The 13117-nt window shown below is 33.0% G+C and overlaps 1 protein-coding gene and 1 pseudogene across 1 annotated transcript; both read right to left on the bottom strand.

Moving 5' to 3' along the window:
- Positions 1 to 1976: 1976 nt before the first annotated feature.
- LOC100795979 (wall-associated receptor kinase-like 1) lies at positions 1977 to 4518 on the bottom strand (annotated as a pseudogene).
- A 1777-nt stretch (positions 4519 to 6295) lies between these two features.
- On the bottom strand, positions 6296 to 9492 carry LOC100795455 (wall-associated receptor kinase-like 2). Its single transcript, XM_003551631.5, has 2 exons — positions 8475 to 9492; positions 6296 to 7580 (listed from the first exon to the last, which is right to left on the bottom strand). Exons 1-2 carry the CDS (start codon positions 9322 to 9324, stop codon positions 6427 to 6429), a joined length of 2004 nt encoding a protein of 667 aa, XP_003551679.1. The 5' UTR covers positions 9325 to 9492; the 3' UTR covers positions 6296 to 6426.
- Positions 9493 to 13117: the final 3625 nt, after the last annotated feature.

Below are 13117 nucleotides of genomic sequence, written 5' to 3'. Positions count from 1 at the left end.
ATTGGATCGTCGTAAGGTTTGGACACCACCCTTGTGGCTCATTTTTGCTTATTCTCACTGTTGGGATTTATAAAATAATTGTTGTAGAGAGATAAATGCACATCACTCACAGATAGTAAAATGAAGGCTCAAATCCTTTCTCATTCTCTCTAATACTTGGAAACTCTAGCCGAACAACCTGAAGAAAAACTTGAGGAATCTGAGAAAATCATTAGAGACGCTATTATCGCTGTCGGACTAGTAGATTTTGTGGTGTATGCTTAGATAATATATATGAATTCATGTACATTTATTTTTCATTTATATATACATATATATGTTTTTTAAAAATATTTGAGATGAACTCATGTTAATAATATCATATTATATGTTAGTTTGGAAAGGTATTTTCAATGACACCTTTAGTTACTATATAAATATTTACGTATGATAATTTGTTTTTATATAATTGAGACCAGTAGATTTGTTTTTCAATGACAACTTAGGGATAAATACATCCGATTTGTGTATTCCTTTAAGTCTGTGTCAATCCCACATGGTTAGAGCATTCTCACAAAACAACGTGACCCTAACTGATATTCTTATGATTTTACCTAGTGAGAGTGACCTGACTTACCAGTGTATGATCTATCTTGTCATGTACTCCTAGGCGCCTAACGAGTTTTTCATTGATATGATACTACATTGCATATAGGATTGAGTCTTAGTATATCTCTTGCATAACACATGTGTAATGATCATTGCGACTTGCTACGTGATAATGGGTAATGAATTGTATGAGTGTGAGATATTGTGTTGTACTTGAGATTTGATATTCTGAACACATAATTAATGTGAAGGTGTGAAATGTGATTTGGTGATTAAATCCTTGGGACAAGTGATGTTACGCAATGAGTAGTAAAATGATATGAATTATGTTAAGTTGAGCTTGTTATACTTATATTCTATATATGTGTCTTCGTTTATCTCTACCTGTTTAGGAATGTGATAGCTCACTCCCTATATGTTGTGTGTTTGGATTCTGTGATGATCTCAATCTTTGTGTTTGTGGGAGTAGATAATTAGGTGAATTGCTTTAAGGAACCTCGTGCTGGAGGACGTCAGGATGCAATGTTCTAATAGGGTGTGACATTGGAGTATGAATTTCTGTTTTAATTGCACGATATTTCAACCATGTCATTTTACTTTATTTTATTTTGTTATTTAACTTGAGTTTTTTCATGAACGACTTTGTTTTGAGCCAGAAATGTTTTATACCCTTAATTGATAAGTTTTTAATTTGATGATTAATGCGAATGTAAATCTTTTACTTATGTGAACTCCTTTACATTTATTAAATAAAATTATTTTAAGTAATTCTATATTTTCATATATTTTATTATATAAATATGTATATCGCATTAGAAGGTGTCACAATTTCCAGTTCTATTTGTCTATGTTAGTTGTTCTAATAAAGAAATATAACTAATCTTCTAATCCACCTGGAATACTGGGTCCGGATGCCATTTTTATAACCAATACTAGTTATACACAGGGCAGCACCAGCATGGGAGCACGTGAATGAAGGAATTGACATTTTTTTTAATATACTTTGTTTTAGTCGTACTAGAGTAATTAAGTTGCTAATCTCTTGATTTAACCAAAAAAAGAATTGATTGCTGATTTGTTTTAATCCATAAGAATTGATTTAACTAACTGAATTAGACTCCTTTTAATGACTTCTCTCCTATTCCGGTTTTCTGTTTTCTGGGCAAACACATACATATATGTGTATAAAAGGAAACAAGTGATAAATTGACACTAAGTTTGAATTTTTATAAGCATATATTTTTAATATTAAGATTTCATTACTGTATTTTTCTATCGTATGAGCAAGAATAAAATTGAAATTCTTCTACACAGAAGATCAAATTAAAAAATAAAATACTGTTAAAAAGAGGGACAAAAATAAAACTTAACCCATTCCAAGAGGCCACTTCAACGAGCCAACAACAAAGTTGACATATATGATTACCAATTTTTCAATTCTCAAGTAAGCTTGAGTATTTCAAAGTTTAAACTAATATTCTTGTGGAGAAGTATAAATATTGTCATCTATCTAAGGGGATACACTTTCATACATGTGCTGACAAGTAAAAATGAAACACTAAAGCTTAGTTAAAAAAGAATCGGGTCTCAATCTGGCTTCCTAAAACGCTATATATATATATATATACATGGCTTCCTAAAAGGATGTGGACTCTAGATGTAGGGACAGTGACATGCTTTCCTCTGTGCACTCTTGAACTATGTCACTAGTTGTGTGCTCATGATCATGGTTCATCTGTAATGAACTTTGTGGCTTTCTCAATGCTTCTAATTATGCTGAAACCTCTTTCACTGTTGGTCTTTTCTTCCCATTAAGTCTCAAGCATCTCATTGCAAGATTTGCAGCGGCAAGAATGTCATCTTTCCTTCCTTCCTTAAGTACCCTGGCATCTAAAATTTCATAAACTTGGTTCTGCCTCACGGAAGAGATAAACTCTGCAATCAGATTCTGACCCTCATGTTTATATAAGAATGAAATAGGCTTTCTACCAGTTATGAGCTCTACAAGCACAACTCCAAAACTATACACATCACTTTTATCTGAAAATTGACCAGACTGAAAATATTCAGGGTCTATGTACCCAAAAGTTCCTCCAACATCTGTGGTTAAATGAGTCTTATCTAGTGGAACTGATCTTGATGTTCCAAAATCAGACACTTTAGCACTGTAGTTACTGTCTAAAAGTATGTTGGTGGGTTTGATGTCTCTATGGAAAATGGGAATAGAAGCTGCAAAATGCATATATGCCACTGCTCCAGAAACCTCAAGCGATTCTAAGGCGACTGTCCCATAGAAGGGAGGGCTCATTTTGTCTCCCATGGATATGGTGAGAAAATGTTCTATTGGGAATGAATTCATAGATTATTATTGGAGCTTCTGTCTCAAGACAACAACCTAATAATTTGACAATGTTCCTGTGGTTGATCTGGGATAGAATCACCACTTCATTGACAAAAGTCTCTATTTGGTTCCTTTCAATCTTTTTTGACCTTTTCACTGCAACTATGGTTCCATCTAGTAACATTCCTTTGTACACTGTGCCCTGACCACCCTGACCAAGAAACCTACTCCTGTTGTAGTTATCTGTTGCTCTTTGCAGCTCCTCAGCTGTGAAAAGCTTGGCCATTTCTCTATTTCCATAAAATGAGAGCTTCTCTTGTAACAAGTAGCCATCATTTTGCCTGAATAGCTTTTCCTTACGGTTGCTTTTTCTCTTCTTCTGTATGTATTGATATAACTTGTACCCCAAAAGAAACAAACACAGAAAGCCTGCACCTATGCCAACACCTGCAAATATACAAACAAGGACAAATTTTTCAAATTCAGTTGGATGCAGTAACTAGCCAGAAACATCTGTATATTTGCTCTATCAAAGTGAAAAAATTTCTTGGCAATGTGTCATCACTTATCTTGTTGTCTAGTCTATTACATTATGTATAAACTTAACTAAGGTGACGCAACAAAAACACTGCCTTATTATCTTATTAGGTGGCATCAGCTACGGCCATGATAAACACCAAAATTGCAACAAAACTATATTTGATTCTATATAGGGTTCAGATAAAAATACCTAAAGAAGCAACCAATTTGGCAGGAAAATTATTACCCTCAGATTCATTACAGTGGAATCCCGTGAAGGTTAAATCCACAACCGCAAGCATTCCCTGGGAACAAGTACAATAGAAACTATCCGGGTCCTCTTTGCAACTCTTGCCTCTGAGAGGAACTAAGATAGGAGTTAGGGCATAGATGATTATGCTGTTCTCTGTGCTTGTTGGCACTGGCAACCCATTGGCCTCTAGCATACTTTGTTCATCAACACCATAAACCTCTCCAATGGACTTAATAGTGTCACCATTTTTCACTGAGTAAACCAGCAAGGAAGTGATCCCTCTTTCTGTCTGATTTTCAGTGGGACAAGCACATACTACTGGAACTGTGAGCTCAGAACCAACTCTAATGCCATCAGAGGCATAGTAATTCTGACCCATCAGTGCCTGACATGTGGTGAGGCCTAGGTAAGTTTCTGTGACCAACTTGAAGTAGGTGTCATTCTTGGTGGCAGAGTAAGGTGTGTTATGCTGGTAGATGTTTCCTGAACATGAACAGAATACAGGAACAATGATTGACTTATTGGAAGGAATCTTGTCATCTCTTGAGATCTTGTTGATTGAGGCTATGGTAGATGCTTCAGAGCCAAGAAGGTAGGCAAGGCTTACAGGGTTGTCATGGGGAGATTTGAACCTGAAAACTAGGAATGAAGTGCATGACTTTTGAAGGCCATTGCAAAGGTATCCTTTTGGTGCAGAAGGGTTCTCAGAGCAGTCATAGACAGTGCTGTTGAGGTATACTTGTTGTCAGTTAAGTGATTGAGGAAACATATGTAAGAACAGGATTGTGCAGAGAATGTAAAGGTAGTGGAACTCCATGAACCTGTCTCTAGAGAAGACAAAACAATAGAATGAATAGATGAGTCGCAATTGAATTTGGTGGTGAGGTTTATGATCTAATGCATTCTGTACACCGTTTTTTTTCTTTTATTTTATGAAAGACTTTGTTATTAGTTTTTTAACGGTGGAAATACGATTAAACTATTTGAATTGAGCATCGTGTATTGATCCCTCTAAAGGAAGTAGTCAGACACTTTGAGTAGCAAAGTTTTGTTGATCCTGAACACCTTGCATTTCAATTGGAATACTTGCCTTGGTCATCCATTTGAAAAATCATCTGAGAGTTTAATAAGCTCCTTTGACTGAATATCATATTCTGCATACCTAATCAGAAGATACAACTAGATGAGTACCATGTAATCAAAATATCGTATTGTTAGGATTCAAGAGTGAGTTCGTTTTTGCTTCCAAAGGTAAAAAGTGAGTTAGACATAGGAAAAAAATTTCCTTATTAAAAGGGAGTTGACAAAGTAATTAAAGAGTATATATATATATATATATAAAGAAAAAGACCAATATAACCTAAGGCTTTTTTTTAATATAAATATAACGTAAGGTTTTAAAAGTTTGATTTATCATGTAAGGCTCCTTAAATTGTTTCTTAATAATTAGTTCATTGGATGCTGATTGTCCACTTGTTTTGGACTCTTCGCAACCAACACTTATTTCATCTCAACATGAAATTAAGATTGAATTTAGCTTAAGGCAGTTGTCCAAAAATGAAAGTTCAAACTATGCCTTGATCCCTTGTTAGCTGCTATTGAATTTAGCTTAAGGCAGTTGTCCAAAAATGAAAGTTCAAACTATGCCTTGATCCCTTGTTAGCTGCTACTCTTCGTATATATATTAAACCTTTGATATTTTTTTAATCTATAATAAATATTTGATTTTTGTGATTGTTTTTCACTGTTGCTCTTTTATATATATATATATTAAAGACTTAAATATATTTTTATCCTTAATAAATATTTGATTTTTATGTTGATTTTCTAATGAAACAATATTTTTATTTTTGGTCCTTAATATTTTGTTTTAATCCTTTATAAATTGGTGAATTTTGTGATTGTTCTATAATAAATTAATGAATTTTGTTTTAGTCTCAATTAATAATAAATAATTTTTTTTATCAACAAATAAATAAAAAATTAGCTAATTTATCATAAATTAAAAATAAGTATCTAAAATAAAAAATAAAATTATTATTTTATTAAGTACTTAACTTACAACAAAAATTTATTATGGAACAAATGCAAAAATCAGATATTTATTAGGAATGGAAAATACATTTATACCTATATTAAAATTGAAGACTTCAAAGTTAAGACATTTTGCAAAAGTTTTTATTGACATTTCCTTACAAAATTAAGAATTCCTAACTCATTTCTCAGTTTTGAAATTTCATTTTTATACTACCTATATACAGGTGGTGTACAATATTAAACATACTATACAGATTTCATTTGACAGATGCCTAATCTGGAAATCTACAAAGCTACCACATGCTTGGTGGGAGGGAATACATATTTGCCAAACCCATGCTCGAAGCTTTCCTTTATGAGTAATTTAAATTGAAATTTCATATAAGGTTGTAGTTGAAAATAACTGTATGAACAAACTAAATTGAAATTCTTCTATATAGAGAGGTCAATTTTTTCTTTTTAAAAAAAAAAGTAAAAATGAAGTAGACAAGTATTGATGAGGAATTTTCAATGCTCTACTATGCTTGATAATTTGTGGAGAAATATTAATATTGTCGTTTATCTAAGGGGGTACGCTTTCATACATGTGCTGAAAAGTAAAAATGAAGCACTAAAGCATAGTTAATGAAAGAATCGGACATCAATCTGACTTCCTAAAAGCTTATTGAAAAAAAATATATATGGCTTCCTAAAAGGATGTAAACTCTAGATGTAAGGGCAGTGACATGCTTTCCTCTGTGCATTCTTGAACTATGTCACTAGTTGTGTGCTCATGATCATGGTTCATCTGTAATGAACTTTGTGCCTTTCTCAATGCTTCCAATTCTGTTGAAACCTCTTTCATTGTTGGTCTTTTCTTCCCATTCAGCCTCAAGCATCTCATTGCAAGATTTGCAATGGCAAGAATGTCATCTTTCCTTGCTTCCTTAAGCAAACTGGCATCTAAAATTTCAAAAACTTGGTTCTCCTTCATCAAAGAAATGAATTGTGCAATCAAATTCTGACCCTCATCTTCATATAAGAATGAAATTGGCTTTCTCCCAGTTATGAGCTCTACAAGCACAACTCCAAAACTATACACATCACTCTTATCTGAAAATTGACTAGACTGAAAATATTCAGGGTCTATGTATCCAAAAGTTCCTCCAACAGCTGTGGTTAAATGAGTCTTATCTAGTGGAACTGATCTTGATGTTCCAAAATCAGACACTTTGGCACTGTAGTTACTGTCTAAAAGTATGTTGGTGGGTTTGATGTCTCTATGGAAAATGGAAATAGATGCTGCAAAATGCATGTATGCCACTGCTCCAGCAACCTCACATGCAATTCTAAGGCGACTAATCCATGAAGGGGAGGGTTCATTGTCTCTCCTATGTATGTGATGGGACAGTGTTCCATTGGGAATGAATTCATAGACTAGTATTGGAGTTTCTGTCTCAAGACAACAACCTAATAGTTTTACAATGTTCCTGTGGTTGATCTGAGATAATACGACTACTTCATTGACAAAAGTCTGTATCTGGTTCCTTTCAATCTCTTTTGACTTTTTAACTGCAACAATGGTTCCATCTAGTAACATTCCTTTGTACACTGTGCCATAACCACCTTGACCAAGAAACCTGCTCCTATTGTAGTTATCTGTTGCTCTTTGCAGCTCCTCAGCTGTAAAAAGCTTTGCCATTTCTCCATTTCCATAAGAAGAGAGCTTCTCTTGTAACAAGTAGCCACCATTTTGCCTGAATAACTTTTCCTTAAGGATAGTTTCTCTCTTTTTCTGTATGTATTGATATGACTTGTACCCCAAAAGAAACAAACACAAAAAGCCTGCACCAATTCCAACTCCTGCAAATTCAAAAAATAAAATAAAATCAGGTGCAAGCATAGGCTTGCAATAAACATCCTTATGCTTTAGAGCAATTAGTAAATAACAAGTTCAAGTTCAAATTAATCCATTTATTTAAGTCAAAATTAAATCTTGGCATGATCTCATTAGTGATCATTTTGGGTCTGCTTGATTTCGTTATCACTATATTATTTTAAAAACTATTTTTTAAAACAATTTCAGAGTACTTAGCTATCAACTTTTCATACAAAAATATATTATACCCTTACTATTCTTTTCACTGTCAAATCCTACATAATCATTTTCAATGTCTTTTTCTTGATTTGAGATAGATAATTCAAGATTTCTTTGATTGGGGTATTCTGCCTTTGCCAGATTTCAAGTCTCTAACTCCAATTCAAGAGATTCATTTTTTTCTTTCTCGTAATATTATTTGTATTTTCACTAACATTTTGATTTACATTAGAAGATAAAAGAAGTAATTTGATTGGTATAACCTATGAGTTACCAAAGTTATTTCCAAAACAATTAAAACCAAAAAACAGAAACAGTTGAAAAACATTTTCTCATTCTCTTTCTTCAAGTACTATGTTCAAGTACACCATGTTCAAGTGCTCATAGATAAATGTTTAGAGAACAGAAATGTGCTCAGACAACAAACACATTCAATTATGCTCAGGTTTAATATACAGAAAACTATTTTTGATATCAGTAAACGAACAAAACCTTATTCTACTTTATTCTCTTCACTCTGCTAAGGTGATACATAAACAACCAAACCTTATCTCATTAAGGGTGTCATTCGCAAACAAAAGCTATGCTATGTTAAAACCAAATACCAAAATTTCAATACAAGTATATTTTCTTCTTGAAGAGTGTTTAGACAAAAGTACCTAAACCAGCAACCAATTTGGCAGGGAATTTCTGACCATCAGATTCATCACAGAAGGGCCCCTTGGAGCTTCCATCTGGTGCTTGGTAACATCTACAATAGAATTTATCTGGGTTCTCTTTGCAGCTCTTCCCTATTAGAGGAACTATAATAGGTGTCAAGGCAAGGAGGTCCATGCTGCTGTTTTTACTTTGTGAAACTGCCAACTTATTGGCCTCTAGCACACTTTGTTCATCCACACCATAGGCCCTTCCTATGGACTTAATAGTGTCACCATAGTTCACCAAGTGAACCAGCAAAGAGGTGACCCCTCTTGCTGTCTGATTTTCAGTTGGACAAGCACACAACATTGGAACTGTGAGCTCAGCACCAATTGCAATGTTGATTGAAGCATAGTAATTCTGACCCATCATAGCCTGACATGTGGTGAGGCCTTGGAAGGTTTCTTTTACCAACTCATAGTAGGTGTCATTCTTGCTGGCAGTGTAAGGTGTGTTATGCTGGTAGATGTTTCCTGAACATGAACAGAACACAGGAACAATGATTGACTTATTGGAAGGAATCTTGTCATTTCTTGAGATCCTGTTGATTGAGGCTATGGTAGATGCCTCAGAGCCAAGAAGGTAAGCAATTATCCCAGGGCTATCATAGGGAGGTTTTGACCTGAAAAGTAAGAAGGAGGTGCATGACTTCTGAAGGCCATTGCAAAGATACCCTTTTGGTGCTGAAGGGTTATCAGAACAGTCATAGACAGTGCCATTGAGGTATGCTTGTTGGCACTTGAGTGAGTGAGGAAACATGCATAGGAGCAGAATTGTGCTGAAAATGTTGAGGTTGTGAAAAAGCTCCATGAACAAATCTTCAGACAAGACAATGATGAGTTACACTTCAGTTGTTTTTTCCTTCTATGTTTAAGTCTTTAAGAGCTAGTTTGATACTTATCACGCGGTATGGCTCATTTTATCCTTTGTTTTGGTGTGCCGAATATTCAGCAAACGAAGGTCGGTTGTGCCGAATATTCACCAAATATAGATGACAAGGACTTTTATTGATATTGAAATGTCAAGGAACTCAACAAGAATTTTTTTTGCTACTTGTTCATGACCTGTACTCTATGGGGTCCAATCATAAATTGCTACAAAATTAATTTATTTTCCAACTTGAAATGATATATATCTCATTATCTTGGGTCAGTTAGGGACAAATTTACATCTAGCAAGGCAATTGAAAAGACAGTAGCTACATGTCATAGTCCAAATGAGCATTGTTGCATGTTGCTCAAAGACATCCCCCCTAATCTGACTAAGTTCAAAAGTTTAACTGCTTCGCCTTGGGGGATGACGAATTAAAAATTGTTACTAGTTTCTATCTTTCAAATTCACTTATCTAATAATTATTTACAGATAGATGCATGATTCTGGAATCACTTTAAAAAAAATATAGAAAAAACTGCATGAATTGAGCAAGTACCAAACATCAACAATTATAATACTAAGAATAATGGATTTGTAGTTAACACTTAACACCAACTGTTAGCAGTGTTATAAAAATCGAAGGTCATTGACCCGGTAAAAATATTAAATTAATGATTAAATAGTGAGTCACTGATTAAATCACGTTATCAATCACATCATGAACAATAAAAAATAAAGTAACTTGATGAATATATGTATATTTGTATTATATGTATTCAAAAATAATTGTAGCTGAGTGGTTTGGTAATTGTTAAGTTAAATTGCTACACAGGTAAAGCGTGCCCACTACCAAGTTTGAATCTTTCTAGTCTTCACTTTTGCTTTTTAACAAATTGAGTAACGTGCTGGTTGATGTTAGTGTGTTGCAGGATTATTAATTATTAATTAAAGGATATAATTGAGTGGTGTGGAATGTGGATTAGTGCGTGCGTGATGCAAGTATTAGAGCACAGCCGGCGTGGATCAGTGTGAAAAGTCAAGTCAATAAGGAGCAATGTTTAAGTATTTTTGTAGTTTGTAGTTGAAAAAAAAAAAGTTTTTTACCGGTTAAATGCCGAGTTGATCAGTTTATATCAAGTCAAGTGCAGAAAGTGTTGATTGCCGGTCAAACCAATTCGATCCAGTTTTTATAACATTATCTGTTAAGTTAATTTAATGTTACTAAAAGTGGAAATTTTTTATTAAAGAAATAACAAGCAATGTATTACATGTCTAATTCTCCTTAGTTAAAATCTTAAGAGTATGATAGATTTAGAAAATAAAATAAAGGGGGAAGGAAAAAATAAGTAGAATAAAAATAGATTAATATGTGATTTGTTTGATAAAATTAGAGGTGGGTAAGCGGGCTAACCCACCCACATAAGTTTTTATTGACAGCAGATCATGTTAGTTTGTCTTGGTCCTCTTCTTGGTCCTCTTCTGTTCCATTGATCTCATAGGTTAGTCCATGATTCTAATTTAAAAAAAATTATAATTTCAAAATAAATATATTTTTCTCTTAAAAAGATAGTCAATTATACTTAATTATATATATATTTTTAAAAAAAATAAGTCTTAATAAATCTCTAACAAATATTTAATTACAAAAATTTTAACCTAACGAAATAAATTTCAACATAAATGCAAAGAAATTCTGAATTGAACTTTGAGGATTAATTGGGTTTGGGTTGAGTTTAGTGGGTGATTGTAGGTTTACGGGTCAACCCGCGGACCTCACAGTCTAAACCCGCATAGCGCATGGATTATGCAGGATAGACCCAAAATCATACATAGTCACGAATTCTTAAAAAAATTTGATTTGTGACTCGTGTCCTCACTAGTCGATCCATGGACCTAAGTCCATTTACCTGCCCCCAGATAAAATAACAAAATCATATCTTATTAATATATCAAACATCTTATTACAACATAAAAAGATTAAGATGGTTATTTTATGTTAACCTATCCTATTTTGGGCATCAAATTAGCTTGATTTCTTAATCGAATCATACCAAGGAAGGATGTGTCATACATTAGATTCTTTCTTGATTGTTTTTGTCCTATTTGGTAGAGAGGAGAGAAATATTATTGATGGAAATAAAAATTATTAGTAAAATTAGGTAAAAAATTAAATAGAAATTAAAAGCATTTGACTGACGATAAACAAAAAAGAGATAGACAAATGAGTGAAAATATGTAAAAAATAATATATTCTCTAAGTGAAAATAAGTGAGGCTCACACTATTAACAAAATTGTTTGTTTTCTAAATCTTCTTTAACAAAATAGTCTAACCAATTTTCATCTTTCGCCCTCCCCCAATTTATTCTCTACCAAAACATTTAGGAATTTGGTTTATCAAAGTGAGAAAAGTGTACTTTAAGGGATAAGTTTGTTGTACACCATCATCTAACCACAAATTATTGTGTATGATGAGTTAATTTGTTGACTTTTATAATAAAATAAATAATTTATCCATTAATAATATAAAGTAATTTATTATTTTTTACACTATCATTTAATTATAATTTATTATGATAAATTTGTTAGCTTTAAATATAATATGAACCCTTCAAAAAATATAAATATGATATGAAATTGCATGCTTATACCAATAAAAAAATGGTACGTAGAAAAGTGTAACTTATAGGTTTAATTATATACCAATTAAAAAAGTACTTGAAAATTCCAAGAAATATTTTTCCCGTGCCTTTCTCTCTCTTGCATGGTAGAGTCTCAAATAATTTTCAAACAAATTGCGTCTTTTTCACTTTACTATTTAAGAAAAATTATATCATTTTCGTACAATCTAGCATTGCCATTGAATGTAATTGTTTATCAGCAGTAGCAACATTGCCCATTGAAAACCACCATAAATATGATTTTTTTTCTGTATATAAATTGGATTTAATACCATGCCACAAAAGTAGTATAAGAACAACATCTCTATCAAATAAGATATGAATCTCCAGTGTCAAATAAGACAGAAATTTGCATAATCAGATGCATTCATAGTAGTAATTATTTTAATTATGTCATTGCAATGAGGCAAATATTGGACAAAGAATAAATTGATACATGATGCATGCTTTCACTGCCTCGTGATGAAACAATAATGGTTTAGTTGATCAATTCAAAGACAAAGTCCACGTTCTGGTTCACGGGCAAATTAAAGTCTCAAATCAAGTTACGTCCTGTCCCAAACTTGCTGCCTTATTCTCCACAACCCAAATGTCGTAAATTAAAAATTAAAATTAAATAACGTCGTCGTAATAAAAAATAATAATACTATAATGATGATGATGATGCATGTCTTAGGCTAAATAGGAACCTATATATATAGCAGAAACATGGTCGATGGAACCATTGAATTAATGACGTGTTTGGTCTGTTTGGAACGAGATTAATTTCTGCATATTATTTTTTAATAAAATTCTTTCATATTGCTTCAAAAAAAAATTGCTCATAAATTTCTGGATTTGGCAATTTATAATATGTCTTGGATATTAAGTTGGACGTGGAAAAGATGACATAGTTCAATTATGCATGGAACATCATCCCTTTGATTAATTTTGTCTTAGTCCCTAGCTGGTAGTAAATTTTTGGACCGATGTTGGTGGGATGGAACGTCGAATGGGTGTGGATGAGAGAATTGGGTAATGTTTGCATGATTGCATATGGTGAAGTTGGGTA

This window comes from Glycine max, chromosome 18, assembly GCF_000004515.6.
Source record: "Glycine max cultivar Williams 82 chromosome 18, Glycine_max_v4.0, whole genome shotgun sequence".
NCBI lineage: Eukaryota > Viridiplantae > Streptophyta > Magnoliopsida > Fabales > Fabaceae > Glycine > Glycine max.
This window is presented reverse-complemented; position numbering and strand designations above follow the sequence as displayed.

Bases quoted from the DNA above. Each gene is read 5' to 3' on its own strand.
- LOC100795455 (XM_003551631.5), bottom strand. From the start codon at position 9,324: ATGGAGCTTTTTCACAACCTCAACATTTTCAGCACAATTCTGCTCCTA. The intron at 7,581-8,474 runs GTACTTTTGTCT...TTGAATTTGCAG, and splicing joins CAAATTGGTTGCTGGTTTAG to GAGTTGGAATTGGTGCAGGC.